This window comes from Anomaloglossus baeobatrachus, chromosome 5, assembly GCF_048569485.1.
Source record: "Anomaloglossus baeobatrachus isolate aAnoBae1 chromosome 5, aAnoBae1.hap1, whole genome shotgun sequence".
In the NCBI taxonomy this organism is placed as follows: domain Eukaryota; kingdom Metazoa; phylum Chordata; class Amphibia; order Anura; family Aromobatidae; genus Anomaloglossus; species Anomaloglossus baeobatrachus.
Window position 1 is genome coordinate 385,219,796 of NC_134357.1, and position 27,542 is coordinate 385,247,337.

General features: G+C 42.2%; 1 protein-coding gene across 1 annotated transcript in view; it reads right to left on the bottom strand.

Moving 5' to 3' along the window:
- TBKBP1 (TBK1 binding protein 1) overlaps nucleotides 1–27,542 on the bottom strand; it is a 109,199-nt gene that overhangs the window by 54,465 nt on the left and 27,192 nt on the right. The window contains exons 2-6 of the mRNA XM_075347649.1: nucleotides 23,060–23,155; nucleotides 18,677–18,781; nucleotides 11,204–11,354; nucleotides 7,524–7,720; nucleotides 3,206–3,267 (exon numbers count right to left, since the gene is read on the bottom strand). Coding sequence (XP_075203764.1) covers nucleotides 3,206–3,267; nucleotides 7,524–7,720; nucleotides 11,204–11,354; nucleotides 18,677–18,781; nucleotides 23,060–23,155 — 611 coding nt within the window. The remainder of the gene's footprint in view (nucleotides 1–3,205; nucleotides 3,268–7,523; nucleotides 7,721–11,203; nucleotides 11,355–18,676; nucleotides 18,782–23,059; nucleotides 23,156–27,542) is intronic.

The window sequence follows — 27,542 nt, forward strand, 5'->3', positions numbered from 1 at the left end:
GGGGGTTTAGCTGTATCCTGCTAGAGCATCAGTTTTTGGCCAGGGCGATGTACACACTGCAGCCCAACTTGCTGTGAGTAATACTTGATTTTTGGAGGACATTATCCTCTTATTGTTGCTTTTTTTTATATTTAGTGTAGGGACCTACAGACATGAGGTCCCTTGACGAGGGTGTAGGCTTACGTTTTATGGCCATAAATACCAACAAAAACCTCATATTTTTTTTTGTTTGTACAGGATACAGCCAGGCCCCTTTCTGTTGGGCCTTGCACTGTAGAGTGTCTGGCCGTGCATGATATACAGTGGAGTACGGCTTGGCAGCCCGCCTGATCTAATAGAAGGGCGTTATCTAATAGGCTGCGGGTTTGTGACTGTGTCATCTGCATGTGAACAGCGCTCTATGCAAGCCACTTGTGTGCAGTTTTATCATCTAGCAGTCACCTCCCCTCCATTCCATGAAGGTGTGTGTGTGATCTGCTTCTCCTGCACCTGTGATGCCTTCACTTAGTGGGGGTTTAGCTGTATCCTGCTAGAGCATCAGTTTTTGGCCAGGGCGATGTACACACTGCAGCCCAACTTGCTGTGAGTAATACTTGATTTTTGGAGGACATTATCCTCTTATTGTTGCTTTTTTTATATTTAGTGTAGGGACCTACAGACATGAGGTCCCTTGACGAGGGTGTAGGCTTACGTTTTATGGCCATAAATACCAACAAAAACCTCATATTTTTTTTGTTTGTACAGGATACAGCCAGGCCCCTTTCTGTTGGGCCTTGCACTGTAGAGTGTCTGGCCGTGCATGATATACAGTGGAGTACGGCTTGGCAGCCCGCCTGATCTAATAGAAGGGCGTTATCTAATAGGCTGCGGGTTTGTGACTGTGTCATCTGCATGTGAACAGCGCTCTATGCAAGCCACTTGTGTGCAGTTTTATCATCTAGCAGTCACCTCCCCTCCATTCCATGAAGGTGTGTGTGTGATCTGCTTCTCCTGCACCTGTGATGCCTTCACTTAGTGGGGGTTTAGCTGTATCCTGCTAGAGCATCAGTTTTTGGCCAGGGCGATGTACACACTGCAGCCCAACTTGCTGTGAGTAATACTTGATTTTTGGAGGACATTATCCTCTTATTGTTGCTTTTTTTATATTTAGTGTAGGGACCTACAGACATGAGGTCCCTTGACGAGGGTGTAGGCTTACGTTTTATGGCCATAAATACCAACAAAAACCTCATATTTTTTTTGTTTGTACAGGATACAGCCAGGCCCCTTTCTGTTGGGCCTTGCACTGTAGAGTGTCTGGCCGTGCATGATATACAGTGGAGTACGGCTTGGCAGCCCGCCTGATCTAATAGAAGGGCGTTATCTAATAGGCTGCGGGTTTGTGACTGTGTCATCTGCATGTGAACAGCGCTCTATGCAAGCCACTTGTGTGCAGTTTTATCATCTAGCAGTCACCTCCCCTCCATTCCATGAAGGTGTGTGTGTGATCTGCTTCTCCTGCACCTGTGATGCCTTCACTTAGTGGGGGTTTAGCTGTATCCTGCTAGAGCATCAGTTTTTGGCCAGGGCGATGTACACACTGCAGCCCAACTTGCTGTGAGTAATACTTGATTTTTGGAGGACATTATCCTCTTATTGTTGCTTTTTTTATATTTAGTGTAGGGACCTACAGACATGAGGTCCCTTGACGAGGGTGTAGGCTTACGTTTTATGGCCATAAATACCAACAAAAACCTCATATTTTTTTTGTTTGTACAGGATACAGCCAGGCCCCTTTCTGTTGGGCCTTGCACTGTAGAGTGTCTGGCCGTGCATGATATACAGTGGAGTACGGCTTGGCAGCCCGCCTGATCTAATAGAAGGGCGTTATCTAATAGGCTGCGGGTTTGTGACTGTGTCATCTGCATGTGAACAGCGCTCTATGCAAGCCACTTGTGTGCAGTTTTATCATCTAGCAGTCACCTCCCCTCCATTCCATGAAGGTGTGTGTGTGATCTGCTTCTCCTGCACCTGTGATGCCTTCACTTAGTGGGGGTTTAGCTGTATCCTGCTAGAGCATCAGTTTTTGGCCAGGGCGATGTACACACTGCAGCCCAACTTGCTGTGAGTAATACTTGATTTTTGGAGGACATTATCCTCTTATTGTTGCTTTTTTTTTTATATTTAGTGTAGGGACCTACAGACATGAGGTCCCTTGACGAGGGTGTAGGCTTACGTTTTATGGCCATAAATACCAACAAAAACCTCATATTTTTTTTTGTTTGTACAGGATACAGCCAGGCCCCTTTCTGTTGGGCCTTGCACTGTAGAGTGTCTGGCCGTGCATGATATACAGTGGAGTACGGCTTGGCAGCCCGCCTGATCTAATAGAAGGGCGTTATCTAATAGGCTGCGGGTTTGTGACTGTGTCATCTGCATGTGAACAGCGCTCTATGCAAGCCACTTGTGTGCAGTTTTATCATCTAGCAGTCACCTCCCCTCCATTCCATGAAGGTGTGTGTGTGATCTGCTTCTCCTGCACCTGTGATGCCTTCACTTAGTGGGGGTTTAGCTGTATCCTGCTAGAGCATCAGTTTTTGGCCAGGGCGATGTACACACTGCAGCCCAACTTGCTGTGAGTAATACTTGATTTTTGGAGGACATTATCCTCTTATTGTTGCTTTTTTTATATTTAGTGTAGGGACCTACAGACATGAGGTCCCTTGACGAGGGTGTAGGCTTACGTTTTATGGCCATAAATACCAACAAAAACCTCATATTTTTTTTTGTTTGTACAGGATACAGCCAGGCCCCTTTCTGTTGGGCCTTGCACTGTAGAGTGTCTGGCCGTGCATGATATACAGTGGAGTACGGCTTGGCAGCCCGCCTGATCTAATAGAAGGGCGTTATCTAATAGGCTGCGGGTTTGTGACTGTGTCATCTGCATGTGAACAGCGCTCTATGCAAGCCACTTGTGTGCAGTTTTATCATCTAGCAGTCACCTCCCCTCCATTCCATGAAGGTGTGTGTGTGATCTGCTTCTCCTGCACCTGTGATGCCTTCACTTAGTGGGGGTTTAGCTGTATCCTGCTAGAGCATCAGTTTTTGGCCAGGGCGATGTACACACTGCAGCCCAACTTGCTGTGAGTAATTCTAGTCAAACAAATGAACATAATATCCATGTATTGTCACAACATTGAACAGTTTTAATATAATGGAAACTTACTGGTCATCTCCAACCTCTTTCAACCATGCCATCTCCCTCTGCGTGTGTCTGGTAGCCAGTTCCTATAGTCCCAGAGACACAAAAATTACTTAAGTTACTTTATTATGTAACATCTTAGAACAGATCAGAATAAAATATCACTTAATCTTACATATACACTTCTTAGTCTAGTGCACGCTGCCTGTGGGAATGACCTCAACATACTACAGTCTGTGGTGTCAATGTGTGGGGACAATGGAGTCTTACAGTAGGTTGGTGCTACTCAAGTAACTGAATCTTTGGTTCCTCTGGATGTAATCTATGGTGTCTATTAGACGTCTTGGTATGAGAGAATGGTTTAATATTCTTATATTAAACTCTTATAGAGTGATAGCAGAATTATGGATTTCGACTGGACATCCCCTTTAAGGATGTGCCTAATTTTGGCTATAGGGAACCCAGCGTCTAGCACCATCTACAATGTAATGTCTAGTTTCTCCAAAGATGGAGCTGTATGGAAATAAAAGACTAAAAGGGGGCTTTACACGCTACGACATCGCTAATGCGAACTCGTTCGGGTCACGGAATTGGTTACGCACATCCGGCCGCATTAGCGATGCCGTTGCGTGTGACACCGATGAGCGATTTTGCATCGTTGCAAAAACGTGCAAAATCGCTCATCGGTGACATGGGGGTCCATTCTCAAAAATCGTTACTGCAGCAGTAACGAGGTTGTTCCTCGTTCCTGCGGCAGCACACATCGCTCCGTGTGACACCGCAGGAACGAGGAACCTCTCCTTACCTGCCTCCCGGCCGCTATAAGGAAGGAAGCAGGTGGGCGGGATGTTACGTCCCGCTCAGCTCCGCCCCTCCGCTGCTATTGGGCGGCCGCTCAGTGACGTCGCACGGACCGCCCCTTTAGAAAGGAGGCGGTTCGCCGGTCACAGCGACGTCGCCGGGCAGGTAAGTATGTGTGACGGGTCTGGGCGATGTTGTGCGGCACGGGCAGCAATTTGCCCGTGTAGCACAACAGATGGCGGCGGGTACCCACACTAGCGATATCGGGACCGATATCGCAGTGTGTAAAGCCCGCTTAAGCTGGAAATTTATTAAGAACAACATTTTTTTTTAACGAGGTGCACATTTCGAAATAAATTAGACACCCCTTGCTGTGTGTGTCAACAAATAAGGCTAGCCTGGCAACAATAGATTTGCACTAAAATTTACACCAGTTTGTGCTGTGAATTGTACTACCCAATACCCCTTCAACTAACACTTTTTTTTCTTTTTTTTAAAGCACCACGCCAGCGTTTTGTTTTTCAGCACTGGAGTGACATTATTAATATAAGGTCCTAGCTATTAGTATTATACTTAATCTCCGGCGTCTTCATTTTGATCAGTGCTGCTCCAGTCCTGCAGCGCCATATTGTGGCCACAACTTCTGACTGGCCGGAAGTCAGAAGTTATGTCACAAGCTTTCAGTGCACATCTAAGAGAGCCAAAATGAGGCTCTTATAGACTTGCATTGAAGAGTGACCTCTGGCTCACTCCATGAAACACTGGAGCGATCCGGCAGGTAACAAACTGCCAGGGACCAACGAGAGCGGTGGTGAAAGAAGATAAAGACACCGGTGGGTGAGTATATCAGTATAATCAGTATTAGGCTATGTGCGCACGTTGCGTAAATTTATGCAGTTACGCTGCGCTTTGCAGCGCAGCGTAACTGCATGCGTCCTGCGTCCCCTGCACAGTCTATGGAGATTGTGCAGGGGCCGTGCACACGTGGCGTCTCAGAGCGCAGCGCTTCGGCTACTGCTGAAGCGCTGCGCAAAAAGAAGTGACATGTCACTTCTTTCCTGCGCTTTGCCGGCAGCTCCTGCTCTGTCTATGGCAGGAGCTGCAGGCAGAGCGCATGGAATCGGCGCTCACTACGGACATTTCTGCAGCGATCTAAAGCGCACATGTGCTCTTCAGATCGCTGCAGAAATATCTGCAGGGCTAGTACGCAACGTGCGCACATAGCCTTAGGGTTTTGTGCAGTATCAGGGCACTGGGCACCACCAATTAGGTCCAGTGCCGTACGTCCCTCCTCAGTATCAAAAGGTGATGAATCCTAAATCCTATGTGACTGCATAGATTGTACAGACCTCAGGCAAATACCTATTTAACTATAGACTGACCACTCTATTCTTTGTCATATTGTTTCTTCTGTGCATAATGCTTATTTTGGAATTTTTTGTGCAAACTTTGCACAATTCACAGTCTTTTATTAGATATTTTGTTCTAATTATGGTTTTGAGACAAGAAGGCACCATGCACCTGGAGTACAACGTAACTGTAGAAAAAAAGGACATGGAGTGCACATCCAAATATTATACATTGATCTTTTACAGATAACCAGAATTGGCAAAACTGAATACAAGGTTCTTAGTTAACATTGACATCAGGATATATAGAGCCCACTGTCAGGTCCTAATGGATCCTTAATATTAAAAGTGCAGTGACCACTGCAGAAGAGATACCGCACCGGGGGGGGGGTGACTCATGGGCCTCACTAGACCCATGCTGCAAGTCACAGGCCACACCAACCCACAGGCACAGCACCATAGCAATAATGGCCGTCACAGAACACCAGATAAACAGATCAAAAAAACTTCAATTTCCATGTGGTCTCAGCCAAACTGGTGACGGCAAAATAGGCAGAACCCGTAACTAAGGCTATGTGCCCACGGGAGCTTGCTCCTGCGGATTTTGCTGCGGAAAACCTGCGGATTTATCTGGATTTTCTAGATAAATCTGCAGGTTTCAGCAAGTACAAACACTCCCCATGTTACCCTATGGGACGTGGGGAGTGTCTGTGTCCATGCTGCGGAATGTGTGGCTGCGGAATATGCTGCGGATGTCCCACAGCCGCACATAACTGCATGTCAATTATTCCTGCGGATTTACCTGCGGAAATCCCGGCCCTGCACTATGGAGATAGAGGCCGGGAGTTCTGCAGGTAAATCGCATGAATATACGCAGGTTTACCACAACAATTCCGCTGGAATCCCGCAGCTATGTATAGCTGCGGATTCCGGGGAGGTGCTGCAGGAAACCTGCGGCCGTACCTGCATATAGCCTAAGACTGAGGGCCGATTCATTAAGACTTGCACCCTCATTTCATCAGTAGCATTTCCGAAAAAAAGATACGTGATCCCTTTTTACTAATTTGATGGTTGGGAGTATCCATGCCCTACCTTGGCTCCTCACATTTCTTTTACTGCAAACTGTTGTTAAAATGCCAAAAGTCACAACATTTTTGGACAACTCCATTGTACAAAAGTCTGACGACCTTTCCAAGCATTTCATGCTACTACTTTGCTAGAAAAGCTTTGATGAATCGCCCCCTAGTGTTTAGTTTTGTAAACTTTTGCTTAGCTGCAATTGATCGATAAGTACGGTAGTTATTTTTTTTCTACAGTTATATTGGTGAGCATCTTATCTGATGATCCTGAGGCTTCATACACTTGGCAAAGCTCATCATTTTTATATTGTCCTCTTCAGGGTCCATGCCTAAATATTTGGAAAAATTTGAATGGGGCCTGATATGTAGGCATGTTTAGCATGTTGGCTGTCAACTGTCTTTCCTCCTTCTCTATTAGGACAGTGTCATATTAGGCTGGTTGTAAGGGATACTCTACCTAAGCCCGGAGTCACACTTGGGTATCGCATCCGATGATTCTTTCATGCAAAAGAATCAGATGCGATATGGTAATGAGACTCGGCTCAAACTCTGCTGCGAGTGTGACCCAAGTGTCATTCACCGGGATCTGATTCTCACATCACAGGAGGTGAGGAGAAGATTGAGAGATTAATTTCTCCATGTTCTCCTTTGTCTGTCTCAGTGTACAGTATATTGGACTGCACTCAGATGACATCTGAGTGCAGTCCAATGTTTCGCACACACCCACAGACTTGTGTGGGTGTACGTGATCTGAGATATGCTGACAATCGCAGCATGCAGTGATTATTTTCTCATGCTGAATTGGCATGAGAAAAAAATTGCTGATCGGCACTGCTGCATAGTATAATATTGGTGATAGTGCTATTAGATTAAACATTGGATAGCACTTGTCCAATTTATACACAAATGTGAGTGTGCCCGTACAGCCATAGTCATTTAAAGGTGGATGTCAGGCAATACATCTCGTTGTCAGTTTCAGTAAATTTGGCTCAGGGCAGAGATTAGATAAGAAGGCTGCATTAACCATATTTTGAAAAAAAAAAAAGAAAATATTTAGGCAGAGATTCACTACTCACATTTTAGAGTTTCTGGAGAAGTCTTTATTCCCCTTACCTGCTCCCGGGTCTCCTGAAGTTGTTTGAGCTCCTCTTCCAACCGCAAGATATCTTCCTTTAGTTGCTTCTCCCTGCGCTGAGCATTTTGCAGATCTCTTTTTGCCTCTTCTAGCTCAGCGTCTCTCCTCTGTGCCGCCATATCGCGCTGTAAATCCAAGCTGCGTGGAGCCTGCCAGCTCATAGCATGTTCTAGGACTTGGCAAGAAAGAACATATTGGTTACAATGATGGCTTTCCTTTTATCTGTTTTAGGACAGTACGAAGATATACAAAAAAGGTCACACAAGAAAATATATACAAGTATGGCTGTGAAAAGGGCACAAGATGTCGATCAAATGCAAAAAAGGAAATATTGAGGTACTGAAAGTAACATAAGATTGTCTGCAGGTTTAAGTGTATGATGAGAGTGAGAGGATCAGACTAGCACTATGAGGGGATTAAAGCTGTGAAGTCATAAAATCGCAATGCAATTTACTATTTGGTGTTTTCATGAAAAGTCACAAGTTAAAAAGATCTCAAGAAGACGTCGAGACATAGCAAGGTCAGGGTGAGATGCTATAGTGTTGCAACGTATGAAGAAGGGAAGAAGGTAGTGTCAAGATCTAAGGGCGGCTTTGCACGTTGCAACATCGCACATGCGCTGTCGGTGGGGTCAAATCGAAAGTGACGCACTTCTGGCGTCACTTTCGAGATCGTAGTGTGTAAATGCTAGATGATACGATTAACGAGCGCAAAAGCGTCGTTATCGTATCATCGTTGCAGGCTCCGACTTTTTCATAATTATGCTGCAGCGACAGGTACGATGTAGTTCCTCGCTCCTGCGGCTGCACACATCGCTGTGTATAACGCCGCAGGAGCAAGGAACATCAGCTTACCTGCCGCCGGCGCCTATGCGGAAGGAAGGAGGTGGGCAGGATGTTTACATCCTGCTCATCTCCGCCCCTCCGCCGCTATTGGCCGCCTGCCATGTGACGTCGCTATGACGCCGCACGACCCGCCCCCTTAGGAAGGAGGCGGGTCGCCGGCCAGAGCGACGATCGCAGGGCAGGTGAGTGCATGTGAAGCTGGCGTAGAGATAATTTTCGCTACGCCAGCTATCACAAGATATCGTACCTGCGACGGGGGCGGGGACTATCGCGTGCGACATCGCAGCATCGGCTTGCGATGTTGCAACGTGCAAAGCCCGCCTAAGACTGACATTCAAGAAATAGTAAAGGGGTTGTCTGGTCTAAATTCTCAAGTTTGCAGTCACAAGTCTGCATGCACTATGATGATTTGCCAGTGTCAGAGCCAGGAACGGTGGTCACGTGGCTGCGAGTATGTGATATGCATAGTCCTGGCCACATTCCGACTAGATGGGCACGGTCTCACTCAATATACTTGCATTGTGCGAGCTTGCGCCCATCTAGTTGGAATGTGGACGTAAATATGCATATCACGTTACCGCCGTTCTTGGTCTGACACTGGTGAATCCTTAGGCCCTGTGCGCACACTGCGTTTTTTTCTCAAGAAAATTCTCTCCGTAGATTTTCTTGAGAAAAAGAATGGGCATGTCACTTGTTTTCTGCAGGTAGCTGCGTTATTCACTCCATTGACTGTAATGTAATCATAAAATACCGCAGGGAATAAACACATATAGCAAATTATGTGCGTTTCATTGCGTTTTCCTTCGTTATTCCCGCGTTATTTTGCGTTTTTCGGGACATAATGTTCATCACCGCCCTGCATTTTGCAGGGAGGTGAAGTTATTATGACAGGAAGAGGAAGCTGAGCTAAAAGTAAATACACACAGATCACAGACACACACACACAGACACATACATATAGAATGCAGATAGAAATCAAACGTACATATTAAAAATAAAAAACAAAAAAAAAAAAAAATAATAATATGTGGGCTCCACCATATTTTTACCGTCTAGCCAAGGTAAACACACAGTGGCAGCCCGGTATTCTGAGGCTGGGAAGAGCGAGGGCTATGGTTAATGCCCTCCCCCCCGCCTCCCGCAGCCAAGAATATCAGCCATCAGCTGCCCAGAGAATGTCGCATCCATTATGCGACATTCCCGGCGTGTTACCGGCTCTTCCCAATTGCAGTGATGCGGTGGCAATCGGATAATAATGAGTTAATGGCAGCGCATAGCTGCCACTAAATCCTAGCTTAATCATGGCAGCGTCTATCAGACAGCTTCCATGATTAACCTGTAAGTGAATAAACACACACACCTTGCTTTATTTTAAATAAAATAACAACAAAGCCCTCTGTGTCACCACTTTATTAACCCCCCCAAAAACACACAGCTCTGGCGTAATCCACACAGGTCCCACGACGCTTGCAGACTGCTCCAGCCGCATCTGACAGTACTCAATGCAGCCTCATTCAGTGAGCGATGCTGCAGGGGTAACTACAGGTCATTTCTCACGGTCGGTAATGTGAACACATTACCGCTCGCAAGAACTGCAGTGTGTCCTCACAGGGACTCTATCTATTGATTGATTGATCTGTCCTCTATCTATTGATTATCTATCGATTATCTTTCTATCTATCCATCTATCCCTTATCTATCTATTTATCTATCTGTCTATCTATTTATCTATCGATTATCTATCCATCAATCTATCTATTCATCTATCCATCTTTCTATCTATCTATCTATCCGTTATCTATCTATATATCTATCGATCTATCTATCCCTCTATCGATTATGTATCTATTATCTATATTATTTATTGCTGTTAAAGCATTAAAAAATGCAGGGACAAACCTGCAAAAAAACGCTCCAAAAACGCACCAAAACGCGGTAAAAACGCATGCGTTTTTCGGTGCGTTATTAGTGCGTTTTTTAATGCAGGTGCGCTAATCCTTCACTCTCAAGAAATTTCTTAAGAAAAATCCTTTTTCTAGTGCACACATAGCCTTACAGTGTACAATGTGTGCAATGTGAAGATTCACAAGTCTACAGTCACATAGAAAGACTTCAGACTTGTGGTTTTAGACAGGACAACCCCTTTAATGGCTTCATCTAGGGATAAAAAAATTGTTTTAAAGAACTGAGAGTGCTCAGTGGTTGATACTTTTTAATGGCTAACTGAAAAACTTAAAAAGTATCAACCACTCAGCAGTCTCAGTTCTTTTAAACAATTTTTTTTCTCTACTGGCTAACACGGTACAAAGATATATTTTACCTGTATCATCTAGGGGATAACACTCATCTTTTTCCGATGCTACCATTCCTCTCTCTCTCTCAAAAGGATACTGCACATTCTCATGCTGCTTTTCACCTGAGAATATGGATTTAATGCTCCTCATTCTTGGCAATCCTGAAATCGAATCCTAACTACCTTATTTTTATGTCATGTTTGATTGACAGTTAACTCTTTAAAATGTCATTTGCAAGTCTCCAAATCTGATGGATCATACCTAAAAAATTTAACAGACCCACGTTAGGACAGTGAAGCTACTTCCTTACACCAGCTCAGATCAAGATATAAGCAATGCCAATACCATAGAAGGATGAATGGCGGATGTTTAAGGCTATAAGTTGGGAGTTGATTTAATTATTTTTTACCCATGAATGTGCCCAAAAAAAATGTAAGCAAAGAAATGGGACATCTGGAAAATGGTCTCATCTTGGTACACTCCTTTGTGGACCTGTATGTGTTTATATCAATGACTTACCATGAGGGATATCTGGTCCATGGTGCAGAGACAGATACTGCATATCAGGATCCGAGAGAGCAGAGCCTGGGAACGGGTGAGGCTCAGCACACATCTGTAACTGCTGCTCCAAAGACTGGATGTGGGCAACGTGGCTCAGAACAAGGCCCTTCTGTAATACATAGACACATATATCAACCAACACCTACAACACACAAAGATCATCTCCACTTAGACTCACTGACCAAACTATGGCCGGGTTTAGTGACTGCTAGGCTGTATTTATAATGCTGCCTATAAATATTGTATGTGGCATTTGTATGTATGCATAAGTGTACCAACATGTCATATGTTATATAGAAATTGGAATCTTCTTTAGCAAAACTTTGCTCTTTACTCTGCCATCTCTTTTGCTTTTAACACCATTACAAAATACCATCACCATCTGCTACCACTTGGCTCTGATACACAGACTGGTTCATCCCTACCACATTTTTCTTCTGTGTGATATTTTTTCAAAATCTTTGTACTTATCAAGAAAATATACAAGATTTATTAAAACCTGTGTAGAGCAATATATACAGTATATTTACACCGTTATACAAGATGTACACATTACTACTTTACATTGTATCATAGTGTCATATCTTCAGTGTTGTCCCATGTAAAGATAAAATAAAATATTTACCAATATTTTAGAGATGTACTCACTCTTGTGAAATACTGTGTGTATATGTGATACATACACACACACACACCTAAATTTTTTGTAAATATTTTATTATATCGTTTCATGGGACAACACTGAAGATATGACACTTTGATACAACATAATGTAGTTTAATGCATAATGCACAGCTTGTATAACCGTGTAAATTTGGTGTGCTCTCTAAATAATACAACACACAGCTATTAATGTCTAAACCACTGGCAACAAAAGTGAGTACACCGCTAAGTGAAAAATAGCTATTCTCTCTCCCCTGTGTCATGTGACTCATTAGTGTTACAAGATCTCAGGTGTGAATGTGTAGCTGCCTGTCTGGGTGTATATCGCACTGCACTCTGGTGACATGTGAGTGCAGTACAATGTTTCACACGCTCCCATAGACTTGTATTAGTTTGTGTGATGCAAGACTCACTGCCACCAAATGCAGAATGATGTAATTCTTTTCTAAAAAAAAAAAATAGCGAATGGACACTGCCCCATAGTTTTACACTGGTGCAAGTGCAATTCGATGTTTTATGTAAAATACTAGTGGAACCGAGGCCTTACAACCTCTCTTTTTCCTATTTAGTAGGACACGGGCTACTCTATTAAAAGGGTTTCATTGTGGTAATGCACGGTCATTTTACCAAATAGGATAATCTATCGAAGACGCCTGTTCTGGAGATGCAGGAGGTGCAGGGTTTAGAGATGAGACCTACATGCATCAGAGTATCACAGCATATCCTGTCAAAATGTCTAGAATGGTAATAATCGTAAATAGGCTGATACATGTAAAGTGCCATGGAATAAATGGCGCTATAATAAATAATGTGGGATACTGGTCGACAGGATTTCAAGTGTGCAGAGAAGATATGTATCTATCTATCGTCATGGCTAAAAGTGTTGGCATCCTTCCAGAAAATAAAGCATTTCTCCCAGAAAATTATTGCAATCATACATATTTTGTCATACGTTTTATTTCCTTTGTGTGTATTGGAACAACACACACAAGAAAGGCAAATTGGACACAGTTTCACACAAAACCCCCAAAATAGGCCGGACAAAATTGTTTGCACCTTTTCAAATTTGTGGGTACATAATTTTGTTTCAAACATGTGATGCTCATTAAAACTCACCTGTGGCAAGTAATAGGTGTGGGCAATATGAAAATCACACCTGACACCAAATAAGAAGGGGAGAAGCTGACACAATCTCTGCATTGTGTGTGTGTGTGTGTGTGTGTGTGTGTGTGTGCCACACTAAGCATGGAGAAGAGAAAGAACAGAACTGTATGAGAACCCAAATTGTTGAAAAATATCAACACTCAATATTACTTGAGGATGTTACTAGATTATATTAGATTATTACAATATTACTAGAGGATGACAACAATTTTGTCGGGCCAATGTTTGGAGTTTAGTGTGAAATTATGTCCAATTTGTCTATTTTTTCCCTCTGTGTTGTTGCAATACACACAAAAGAAATAAATGTGTATAATTATTGGCCCTACGCCTTTTGGTCCCACTCCCTCACCTAATACATAAAGACCAAGTGGGTTTTGTTCCATGTAGACAGGGAGGGGACAACACCAGTAAGATTATTGACTTAGTGGAGGTTGTCAATAAGACGGAGAATGAGGCACTCCTTCTCAGTTTGGATGCGGAGAAGGCGTTTGATCGTCTGGGGTGGCCATTCATGTTTGAGACGTTGCGTCATTTTGGAATTTCGGGTGCATTTATTACTGCCCTGAAAAGTCTATATTCATGCCCCTCAGCTTCGGTCAAGCTTCCTTATGCCACATCCCAACCGTTTCAGATACACAACGGCACTCGTCAGGGATGTCCGTTGTCCCCCCTTCTCTTTGTTATGTGCTTTGAGCCATTGGCTGCTGCTATTCGCATGGACCCCAATATCTGTGGGGTATTGGTGCGAAACAAAGAGTTTAAGTTATCTTTATATGCAGATGATGTTTTATTGATATTGTCCCATCCACATATTACCCTTCCGAATTTGCATACTCTATTATTACAACTTGGAAGGCTGTCAGGGTATAAGGTTAACCAGAACAAAACTGAGGCTCTACCCCTTACTATTCCGCAGGCGCGGGTGTCCTCCTTGCGAGAAAATTACAACTATAAATGGAAAGATACATCCTTGACTTACTTGGGGATACAACTAACATCTAAGTATAAGCTCTTATATCAACATAACTATCCTAGATTATTTACTGAATTAAAAAGACTCCTACTCAATTGGAACAAGCTCCCACTGTCTTTATTTGGAAGACTCTCCGCTGTCAAAATGTCTGTTGTGCCAAAGCTGCTTTATTTATTTGAGACCCTTCCGGTGTGTGTACCATACAAAGAGTTACGCAATATACAGTCCATTATACTTCAATTCGTTTGGGCCCATAAGAGTATAAAATTAAAAAAATGACTTTGCTGGACAGTAGACTGAGAGGAGGCCTGGGGGTCCCTGATATAACTAAATATTACTGGGCAGTACACTTACGTCACATCCCTGCATGGTCTAATCGCTGTGCCTTCTCTAGATGGATGGTAATAGAGAAGCTATGGCTCGCCCCAATACACCCAAACTCTTAACTCTGGGGTACCTCATCTAATAAGCCTAACCCACTTACCCTGGACCCTATAGCCTTCACTAAGAAGATCTGGGATTGCTGTGTAAAAAAAATTTCCACTTAAATCTGAACGCTCTCCTTTGACTTCCTTTCTTTTTAACCCCAAGATGCCAGATGGTATGCAAGGTGCTGTGACTAAGACATGGTTCGACAGGAAGCTCTTTTGTTTTGCTGACATAGTAGATGCACACTCCAAGGTCCTTCTCTCTTACGCCACCATATCAACTAATTTTAATCTCCCTGGCAACTCCCAATATCGGTACCTACCAGTTAGACACCTGATGCGCTCCCTTTTTTCCTCCCTAGAAGTCTCTACCCCTACACTCTTTGAAAGATTATGCAGAGCTGGGGTCTCCACCTTGGGCCTTATTTTGGACATATATCGCATTTTAATTACTCCCTACCCAGAAGACAAGCCAATTCATACATATATGAGTAAATAGGAGGATTTCCTTGGTGAGACCATTTCTTTATGTATGTGGAAACGGATTTGGGATACTGCCTCAAAAACATCCTCGTGCTATGTCTATAAGGAGAACCAGTATAAATTACTCATGTATTAGTATCACAACCCATCACTACTACATAAACTAAATCCGGCTATACCTGATAACTGCTGGAGATGTGGTACTACAGGGGGAGATATACCGCACATATTCTGGGTATGTCCAAATATCCTATGCTTCTGGAAGTTGGTACAATCTCTTATTTACAAAGTAGCCGATCTTAAGATACCCTTAGATTCTAAATTCTATCTATTGAATATTCCACCTGTCCAGTTGGGGAGGAGAGTGAAGCGGTTACTGTTACATATAACCACAGCAGCCAGGTGTCTGATTGCCCATAACTGGAGGTTATCCCATCCGCCCTCACTTAATGATCTCCATTCTAGGATCCAAGATGTGAGGAGGATGGAATATCTATCCGCCATGTCAAATAACATGGTGGATAATTTTGAGAGTGTTTGGTCCCTTTGGGATACTTACTGGGCCAATAAAGAATGAAAGCTCGGCATGGTCCTGATGGAAGTTTGATATACTCATCCTCCCTATTCCGTTCCCTCCTTCCCTATGTCTCCTTGTCTAGTATTGTATTGTCAGTCTTGTCACATTCTTTGTTTCTAATATATCAATAGATCCTATGATGTGTGTCCTGATTTATGGTTTAAAATTACTGCTCACGTGTTTGCGGGCCATATCCATGTATTTCTCTTTGTTTGTTTTGAAAAATTCAATAAAATATTCAGTTATATATAGAAATAAATGTGTATAATAAAATATGTGTAATTGCAAACATTTTCTGGGAGAAATATTTCATGTTCTGGAACTATTTCAAGGGTGCCAACACTTTTGGTCATGACTGTATATACACACAGACATTATATACGACCTACCCATCAATTACATCATATTCTGCTGTAGATGATATAGCATGCTGTGTAAAACCTACATACACTATGCAAATATTTTAATATGTTTTGACTGAGATAGCTTGATGTAAATGCGCTCCTAGATGAATATATTCGTAGCCACCTGGTAATGGCCTGTGTTCCTAGGCTTAGAGAACAGAGTGTAAGTACATGGAACTCTGAACTATGTGTGGATATTATTGATGGCATTGTTTTATACACAAATCCACACCTTCATGTTTACCCACTAAGGATTGTTTGCATCCACAGAGACTTTTTATTCCTCACTGTGTATCAATATTACTTTTGTAAGTATGTCATGATACATAGGCTGCTATTTATAATGTTTTTCCACATAATCCTTCTATCATTGCTTCCGGTTGGGCATTATTTTGTTTAGGATTTGTCAGTGAGTGGATCACCTCTGTTCCCCTCTCCCACACATGGCATTTCTTGTTTTACAGACAAGCTATTGCCTTGCTCTTAAACACCTATTATAATCTCCCATCTCATTCTCTCTTCATTCGCCTCCCACACACTTCCTATCTCGCTGCTTTCTTGTGTATCCATCATTTCCCCATACGCCATCCCCACAATTGCCTTTTCCTCGCTCTACACAAGCGTACAGCATTTCGCTTACTTATAACCTCCTCACTCTTCTCATTCAGTGCCAGGTCCTGATAATAAAACTATCCCCCTGGTTGTCAACTTCATTTTCTAAGCAGCATTATATTATTAAACCGTATTCTTATACACCACCGGTTCATAACAGTGTAGGGTTTTTAGTTTTGTATATTCCAGTTAGGCTTTTGGTTTCCCCATTAAGTTTAGGTGGATGTTGATGGATCCTAGCAACTTTGGCAGCAATATAATGTGTACAATGCCTTAAAGACCACCTCGGTCAGTTTTCTTAGCCAAAAATTAAACAGGTACCAGGTATGTTCATGCCGTTGTTATTGAATATATCTACTAAACAACGAGTCAGAGCTAAAGATCTGGAAGTGGCAAAGTGGCACCACCTCTGCCAGATAGGTAGCATATTATGAGGGAATGACACTTTCTCTTAAGGCCCTGTACACATTAAATGAAAGCTGAACACAGCGATATTTTGGTGGCCAGCTATCTTGTTTTTTTATGAGAAGCTCCCAATGTCCATAGCATGGGGCTTTTTCCTTTTTTCCCATTGAAGACCCATGAACACTCAGTCAAGCTAAGCAATTATGTTCATGGCTGATTCTTTAGGGATAGCTGTCAACTAAACGAACGTTCGGCCACCAGCTATCTTAAGAAAGGGCCAGAGAAGAAAAATGAGCAGAGGCCCACATGACAAGGGTTGGTCCATGAGGGAATGTAAGGGAAGTGGTAGGGGGCAGGATAAAAGTTCATGGGGAGGGGAATTGGACTTGGGGGTATATAAAAAAAAAGTGCAAGCAGAGAGGCCATTTTGGAGTGACCAAAAACTGGAGTCCCGCCCACCTGCGGGCTTTTTTGGGTGTTCTTTAAAAAATTATGCAAAAAAAAAAAGGGAGGTGTAAGAGTTCCTTGGTCACGGTTGGGGGGGTTGTTTTGGGGTACATCATGTCACACTGGTCGTGGCGGTGGGATTGGTCCTTGGAGTTGATAAAGTTGGTGTTGGGGGCAGATTTATATGGATAATTCCCTCCCGGATGGAATTCAGGTATTGGTGATTTGGCACTTAATGGGGCTCTGGACGGAGGTGTGGTCTGTTAACTGGTAGTTACACATTTTGGGCCACTTATTGTGGTATGGTGCCCTAGAGCTGGGAGTTCATGGCTGAGGGTAAAATAGAGATACCTTGTAATTTGGTGGTATGTACCAGATCTGGTAGCTTCAAGGACCTCCCCCCAATTTTGGTTATTTATATTGTTAATGTGAATTTATGTTAATAAAATGGCTGCTATGGCCACATTTACCCAAAAATAGGTGTAGTGTAGTTATTTATATAGGATAAGTGGTAGGTAAGTGATATAAAAAGAAAATATATGGAATGAAGGACATTGGGCATACCCTGTCAAGTGTATGGCCAGCTTTACGCAAATAGCAACATTCAAAAATCAGGAAGCTCTAGATGTCACTGGTCTGCTGAGATCACGGAGAGGCAGATACTCCCTCATATCACACCCCCTACTTGACTAGAAACCAACTACAGCCCCCTCAATCTGTGGTTTAGTGGGCTGCTTGGTGTTCAGCACCCACTACTACAACTACCTGCAGAGCATTTGTTCATTCTCAAAAGGTCAAAGAACCTAGAAGAGAATACCAATAGAATAGTCTGTATTGTGCACTTCACACACTGATCTACTCTTTCATTTTTATGATTCAATTGCCAGAAGCCGACACTGGCTTTGTTGCTTTATGGTACACTACATCACTTGTATTATTTGCTAAACCTATGAAATTAGAAAATCACCTTTCAGAAGAATGACTGCATGCAATGAACAGCTTCAAAATCATTTCCTGAGTAAACAGAGCGGCCCTGACATTTATGAAAAGACAGCACAGTACATTTTACCTGTCTCTACAAGATATGAAATAATGCCACCAGGTTTATATCCAAATTATAGAGACAAAAGACCAAGCACTAATCACAATGGAGAAATACATCCCAATGGACACTTATGCAGTCACCAGCGCCCATCCTGTACCATTGTGCTTGCTTCTATCCCCCCGCATGCATTTCCTTCCTGTACAAGTGCTGAACTACTGCCTTGCACCTACCATTTCACTTAACTCCTCGTGCAGCTCACTCCTCTCTGCGCACATCTTTTCACATGCGCGCACCATCTCTCCTAGCTGCTCTTCATTTTCTTGACTATTTTGAAGCTGCAGGAAAAGAATTCAACAAATTAATGACAAATTAACAATAAAAATCCGAAATTTAATTCCACGTCCACCTGCTACTGAGTCAAAGGGTGTCCAGGGTTAGAAAAATGTAGTATTGCCTGCGCAATGTGCAGTATTGCTGTCTAGCCAACAGGTTAAACCTGCTATTCACAACTCTGAGACTGGTGTAGTGCTGTTTTTGGAAGAAAGCAGTCATGTTTTTTCTAATATTTACCAACATTTTGAAGCTGAAAACTAGGACAGTAATCTTAACCCATAGGATGGGCGGCACCACCCGAAAACTCCCACTTTAGAAAACCGACTCCTTCTTTGGCCCAAGTGATGGGATTCTATCCACAAAATCGATACTATTGGCAAGTAGGTACGCAGTGTTCAAAATTATTAGGCAATTTGTATTTTTGATCTTTAATTTTACTACTGAAGTACTACTATCGGTTAATCCAAAAGATTAATAAACCTGAATCCTGAATATTTAAGAAAGTAAAAGGGTTCTTTTATCTCCTGTTTAAAAAGGGCCACAAGTTCTCAACAGAGTTTAGGTCAGGTAAGGAAAGAGCCATGTCTGCTTTTCCAAACAGTGGAGGACTTCGATGCATGCAATGCAGGTTTATTCTGCATAAAAATAATGATTTTCTTGAAAAATGCAGACATTTTCCTGTACAACTGCTTGTGTTCTAAAAATTGGCAATAGGTTGGGAAGTTGATTTCTAGTCCATCTTCAACCCAAAAAGTTCCATCAGACTTAATACTAGCCCATAGCATCACCCCACCTCCACCCTGCTAGTGTCTGAGTTGAAATGGAGTTTTGAGCCCGTTACCGATCTAGCCACGGGACCATCCAACTGGTACATCAAGAGTCACTCTCATCTTATCACTCCATAAAACCTTTGAAAAATCTATCTTCAGATATTTCTTGGTAAAGTCTTGACGTTCCAACTCCTGTATCGTGTTTAGTGGTGGTCGGGTTTCAGCCTCCCTTACCTTGGCCATGTCTCTGAGCACTGAACACTTTGTACTTTGAGGTCCTTCAGTGAGGTTGCAGTTCTGCAATACAACAGCACTGGAAGATAATGATTTCTCCTGGTTGTTTCACGTTTGACTCTTCTCAAATGTTTGGCATTATTTTGCATCTATTTCTCAACATATTTTATGTGACTTTGTTGACTATTGAAGCCATTGTTGCAAAGTTCCCTTTTTATTTTTTTCTGGCTAGCTTATCAAAATATCAAGGCAATATTGTTTATAGACACATTGTAAAACTGTGATAAATCATTATTATAAGTGATACAAGTGTACAGCCCATTATTTTAACGTAAAGCCATCACTCATTCACTGTAAACTGTAAAAGGTTCATAATTACAGTCAAAATAATTTCTATAAGTTTCTCCAGCTTCAAAAAAAAAAAATCACAAATGCTTTCAATTTTTTTTACAGACAGTGCAAAAAGTGCCCTATTTTTATGGACTGTCTCGGAATTTCTGGACAGTTGGCAACCCAGTTTGCAACAAAACTTTTGATGGTTTAGGATCATGCCCCAATAGCTAAGTAATTTCAAGTGCTGCATTAAGGCTATGTGCCCACACTGCGGAAAATTGGAAAGGGAAAAATACTCAACGTGAGCACAGCACTTCTGAATTCTCATAGACTTTGCTGGCTTCACAATAGACATGCAGATTTTGCTGCAGAGTTCTGAAAATCTGCGTTAAAATCCGCAGCGTGGGTACAGGGTCTAATAATTCTGCACATACTTATAAAGAGTTTTGATATCCTTAGCTGACACCTTCCCCGGTTACATAAATACACATCACTGATGATCTTCTTCATCTAGTAAATATTCAAGTTTACACAATTTGGAGTTGGAAAGTATACATAAAAGTGATGTTAAAAAGACTTACCGTACTTTTCATTTTATAAAACGCACCAGATTATAAGAGGCGCGCCAAATTTAGAGGAAAAAAAAATATTGGGTCCATCTTATAATCTGGTGGTGTCTTTCCTGGAGGAGAGACACCAGTGGTAGAACAGGGTCCCAGGAGGCAGGGGTGGTGCTGGTGTAGGGAGATGCTGCGGGCGGTGCAGCAGATGTCCCAGATGCTCGCTGCGGGCACTGTGAGGCAGGAGGACCATCCTCCGGGCACCATTATCCTTAAGTCCGCTACACGGAGATCAACGGGCCGGAGGCTGCGCTTCCGCAGATGAGATCTTAAGCTCGATCTCCGCATGCGCCGACTCCGGGCGTCGTTATTTGAAGTCCGCACCGCTGACATTTTCAGAATGGTGGCCCCTGCCTCACAGCCCGCAACACAGCCTGCAGCACAGCACAGCACACCACCCGTACAGCACACTGCCCACAGTAAGTCCGCAGCACAGGGCCCGCGGCCCGCAGCATCTCCTGTAACCCCTCTCCACCCCCCCAGGTAAGTTACATTCGGATTACAAAATGCACCCCTCATTTTCCTCCTAAATTTCTGGGAGGAAAAGTGTGTCTTATAATCCGAAAAAATCAGTACTTGCCCAATAAATATGCACCCAAGGTTCTCAGAGAAATGTGATAAAATAAATAAATAAAATAGTTTTAAATACTAAACATTTTTCTAAATATCTTTATTGAGGCAGAAGATTTCCATAAGAGGTTCATGGGTCAATGAATAAAAAAGGGTTGATAAGTGACCCTGGACTAAATGGAAGGTAATCTAGCTTCATAGAGATCTATGGGCACCTATTGACTTATAGTCAGTATTACCTATCTCCCTGGACCTCTAAGATTGGACAACAGTGAAATCATCTCTATTGAATCCTTTTGAAAATACAAGGACACTACCTCAATCTAAACTTGGACTTTAAAGCCTGCTTTACACGTTACGATTAAGCATACGATATCGTATGCGATCGTACCCGCCCCCATCGTATGTGCGGCACGTTCAATTTGTTGAACGTGTTGCACAAACGATTATTTGCTGTCACACGTACTTACCCTTCCATACAAGCTCGATGTGGGCGGCGAACGTCCACTTCCTGGAGTGGGAGGGACGTTCGGCGTCACATCGACGTCACGCGGCAGCCGGCCAATAGAAGCGGAGGGGCGGAGATGAGCGGGATGTAAAAATCCCGCCCACCTCCTTCCTTCCACATTTAATTTTGCCGCATCCGGAAAAAAACGGATGCGGCAAAATTAAAGAATTAAATTTTAAATTAAGAATTAAAAACGGATGCAACGCAAAGCCATCAGGCACAATCCAGTAACAATGCAAATCTATGGGGATAAAATGGATGCGGTACCAGATCCGTTTTACCCGTTTTTTTCTGGATTGTGCCTGATGGAAAAAACCTGATGTGTGAAAGTAGCCTTACACAACATTGACATGATTGGTGTTTTCAGGGGCAGAAACGAGACCACCATTATCCACCACTCTTACACTACTACAACTCATCCTTATACCTACTGTACTGTAGCGTTAAAGCTCCAAGAAGCACAGTTCTTGGTATTGTACGACACTATTATGTGGGATCTGTATGGTACCATTATATGATAGCATTGGTAGGCACTGTGAAACATGATTATTGGAAAAGTATTGTGATAGCACATTTTATATTTACGTTCTTAAATAAATAAAAAAAAATAAAAAAAAGTTGTAATTTTTTTCCAGGGCTAACTGGACAGTTGCTAGGTTTACTAACCCTATAAAACTAATTTTATTTCAATTATTTCAAGTAGGTGATGTCTGGTCTGGATTATCAAAGTAACCAGTTCAAAGTGAATCTGATACATGTGTTCTCACATAACCACTACAACAAAATATATATTTTTGTGACCAGTAACACCTGAAGTGGTTAAATAACTATATATCTTCATTTACAAAAAAAAACTGGCAAAGCTCATATATTATACTCATATTCATTCTAATGTATATACCTCCTATTGTTTGCTACCTTACTATACTTTGTTTTTAGGGCTCAAAGTGCCGTCATCCAGTGCCATTATTGTGTAATATGTCACTGCCATATTGTTCTGTTTTCCTCTTGAGAATCACCCCTAGGAGAGTGTGAAAGAGGTGGGAGAACGCTGCCATTTACGCAGTGTGTCATTATTACTATAAGTAGTTACTCTAGAAAGGAGAGAGGGGGTGGAATGAGATTTTATATACACATGAGTCATCGGGGTAGCAGTGCCGCCAGAGGAGATATATATACATATACATAGCTATGAAGAAAGGTGGGAGTTGTGCCAAGCCAAGCTGAAGAATTTTCCCCACTCACCTCATGTTGGGAGATATCGTTGCGAAGCAGAGATTCTTCTTTAGTATCATAAGGCGAAAAGTTCTGTTCATCCCCAAATTCAGTGATAATTGGATACTAAGAGTAAGAAGGGAGAGAGAGAAGACGTAACACAAGGTAGAGCACATTAGTCATGAAGGGTCTGCGACAAAAGTCACGTTGTCTGTTCCAAAATATCACATCCCCATATAAAAAAGGCACTATGTTCATTGGAATTAAGGTATTCCTTTTCTACAATGCATTGAATGATATTGGTTTCTTTTCGCACCCAATATTCCCTTTGGCAGTATAATTGATCATAGTTAGAGATGAGCGAACCCCAACTGTAAAGTTTGAGGTTCATACCGAATACAGACGTTAAAAAAAAAAAAAATCAGTGTCAGAGTTCGGGCGCTGTACGTATGCAAACCACTTGAGCAAGCATCGCAGTGCTCGGGTACACACAGTGCTCGGCCCAGTGCGAGCCGCTTTCAGTCTCTGAATGGATCGCACTGGGGTAAAACAACATTTTTGGATGTAGTGTGTCAAAAAAAAAAAAAAACTGCCCCAAAAGTGATCTGTTTATGGCTAGCTGTATGTGGGTGGAGAGCCGAACTGCCCATTTAGTGACTTTCAATGAGGTCTAGGTCCCGAAATGAACTTTAACTAAAGTCCAGCTGAACCCAAACTTCCACGGGTCCACTAATGTCTAATCATAATCTGATGGTCAACATTACCCATCAAAAATGCTGCCCAGATATGGACATAAAATAGCTGTCTTTTGAATTATCACGTAGCCAACTAAAGTGGCTAGTGGCTGTTATTGTATGTATGTCAGTCATCTGGCTTGGGGTAGATAAATAGGACTAGGAAAGCTGGGTAGCATCCCCTGTGACAGGTTACTGGCAGCTAGATTGATCGTCATCCATACGCCACTGCAAAACGATTAGGTAAATGGTTTAACAACTTGACAGGAGATGACAACCAAAGGGATAACAGGGGATAACACAAGAAAATGCTCTTAAACAACACGCTATATTTCATGCAGCACATGCTAAATAAATATTATATATGTATATACACACACACACACACACACACACTGTATATTTACACATACATACACATTGTCTTGCAAAAGTATTCGGCCCCCTTGAATTTTTCAACCTTTTCCCACATTTCAGGCTTCAAACATAAAGATAAAAATTTTAATGTTACAGTGAAGAATCAACAACGTTGTGAAGTTGAGCGAAATTTATTGCCTATTTTAAACTTTTATAAAAAATAATAAACTGAAAATTGGCAATATTATTCGTCCCCTTTAAAGCTAATACTTTGTAGTGCCACCTTTTGCTGCGATTACAGCTGCAAGTCGCTTGGGGTATGTGTCTATCAGTTTTGTACATCGAGAGACTGAAATTTTTGCCCATTCTTCCTTTGCAAACAGCTCGAGCTAAGTGAGATTGGATGGAGAGCGTTTGTGAACAGCAGTTTTCAGCTCTTTCCACACATTCTCGATTGGATTCAGGTCTGGACTGTGACTTGGCCATTCTAACACCTGGATATATTTATTTGTGAACCACTCCATTGTAGATTTCCCTTTATGTTTGGGATCGTTGTCTTGTTGGAAGACAAATCTCCATCCCAGTCTCAGGTCTTTCGCAGACTCAAACAGGTTTTCTTCAAGAATGGTCCTGTATTTGGTTTCATCCATCTTCCCATCAATTTTAACCATCTTCCCTGTCCCTGCTGAAGAAAAGCAGGCGGCCCTTGATGCTGCCACCACCATGTTTGACAGTGGGGATGGTGTGTTCAGGGTGATGATCTGTGTTGCTTTTACGCCAAACATATTGTTTGGCATTATGCCCAAATAGTTCGATTTTGGTTTCATCTGACCAGAGCACCTTCTTCCACATGTTTGGTGTGGCAAACTTTAAACAACACTTTTTATGCATATTTTTGAGAAATAGCTTTCTTCTTTCCACTCTTCCATAAAGGCCAGATTTGTGCAGTGTACGACTGATAGTTGTCCTAAGGACAGACTCTCCCACCTCAGCTGTAGATCTCTGCAGTTCATCCGGAGTGATCATGAGCCTCTTGGCTGCATCTCTGATAAGTCTTCTCCTTGTTTGAGATGAAGTTTGGATGGACGGCCGGGTCTTAGTAGATTTGCAGTGGTATGATACTCCTTCCATTTCAATATGATCACTTGCACAGTGCTTTTGGGATGTTTAAAGTTTTGGAAATCTTTTTGTAACCAAATCCAGCTTTAAACTTCCCCACAACAGTATCACGGACCTGCCTGTTGTGTTCCTTGGTCTTCCTGATGCTCTCTGTGCTTTAAACAGAACACTGAGACTATCACAGAGCAGGTGCATTTATACGGAAACTTCATTACACATAGGTGGCTTATACATATCATCATCAGTCATTTAGGACAACATTGGATCATTCAGAGATCCTCAATGAACTTCTGGAGTGAGTTTGCTGCACTGAAAGTAAAAGGGGTCAAATAATATTGCACGCCCCACTTTTCAGTTTATTATTTTTTACAAAAGTTTAAAATGAGCAATAAATATCGTTCATCTTCACAATTGTGTCCCACTTGTTGTTGATTCTTCACCATAACATTAAAATTTTTATCTTTATGTTTGAAACCTAAAATGTGGGAAAAGAGAAATTCAAGGGGGTCGAATACTTTCGCAAGGCACTGTGCATACATATACAGTTAGGTCCAGAAATATTTGGACAGTGACACAATTTTCGCGAGTTGGGCTCTGCATGCCACCACATTGGATTTGAAATTAAACCTCTACAACAGAATTCAAGTGCAGATTGTAACGTTTAATTTGAAGGTTTGAACAAAAATATCTGATAGAAATTGTAGGAATTGTACACATTTCTTTACAAACACTCCACATTTTAGGAGGTCAAAAGTAATTGGACAAATAAACCAAACCCAAACAAAATATTTTTATTTTCAATATTTTGTTGCGAATCCTTTGGACGCAATCACTGCCTTAAGTCTGGAACCCATGGACATCACCAAATGCTGGGTTTCCTCCTTTTAAATGCTTTGCCAGGCCTTTACAGCCGCAGCCTTCAGGTCTTGCTTGTTTGTGGGTCTTTCCGTCTTAAGTCTGGATTTGAGCAAGTGAAATGCATGCTCAATTGGGTTAAGATCTGGTGATTGACTTGGCCATTGCAGAATGTTCCACTTTTTTGCACTCATGAACTCCTGGTTAGCTTTGGCTGTATGCTTGGGGTCATTGTCTATCTGTACTATGAAGCGCCGTCCGATCAACTTTGCGGCATTTGGCTGAATCTGGGCTGAAAGTATATCCCTGTACACTTCAGAATTCATCCGGCTACTCTTGTCTGCTGTTATGTCATCAATAAACACAAGTGACCCAGTGCCATTGAAAGCCATGCATGCCCATGCCATCACGTTGCCTCCACCATGTTTTACAGAGGATGTGGTGTGCCTTGGATCATGTGCCATTCCCTTTCTTCTCCAAACTTTTTTCTTCCCATCATTCTGGTACAGGTTGATCTTTGTCTCATCTGTCCATAGAATACTTTTCCAGAACTGAGCTGGCTTCATGAGGTGTTTTTCAGCAAATTTAACTCTGGCCTGTCTATTTTTGGAATTGATGAATGGTTTGCATCTAGATGTGAACCCTTTGTATTTACTTTCAAGGAGTCTTCTCTTTACTGTTGACTTAGAGACAGATACACCTATTTCACTGAGAGTGTTCTGGACTTCAGTTGATGTTGTGAACGGGTTCTTCTTCACCAAAGAAAGTATGCGGCGATCATCCACCACTGTTGTCATCCGTGGACGCCCAGGCCTTTTTGAGTTCCCAAGCTCACCAGTCAATTCCTTTTTTCTCAGAATGTACCCGACTGTTGATTTTGCTACTCCAAGCATGTCTGCTATCTCTCTGATGGATTTTTTCTTTTTTTTCAGCCTCAGGATGTTCTGCTTCACCTCAATTGAGAGTTGCTTAGACCGCATGTTGTCTGGACACAGCAACAGCTTCCAAATGCAAAACCACACACCTGTAATCAACCCCAGACCTTTTAACTACTTCATTGATTACAGGTTAACGAGGGAGACGCCTTCAGAGTTAATTGCAGCCCTTAGAGTCCCTTGTCCAATTACTTTTGGTCCCTTTAAAAAGAGGAGGCTATGCATTACAGAGCTATGATTCCTAAACCCTTTCTCCGATTTGGATGTGAAAACTCTCATATTGCAGCTGGGAGTGTGCACTTTCAGCCCATACTATATATATATATAATTGTATTTCTGAACATGTTTTTGTAAACAGCTAAAATAACAAAACTTGTGTCACTGTCCAAATATTTCTGGACCTAACTGTATATATATCCCGTGTATAATATATATATATATATATATATATATATATATATATATATATATATATATTTTAGTACTGTAAAGGTTATGTTCACTTGGAGCTTT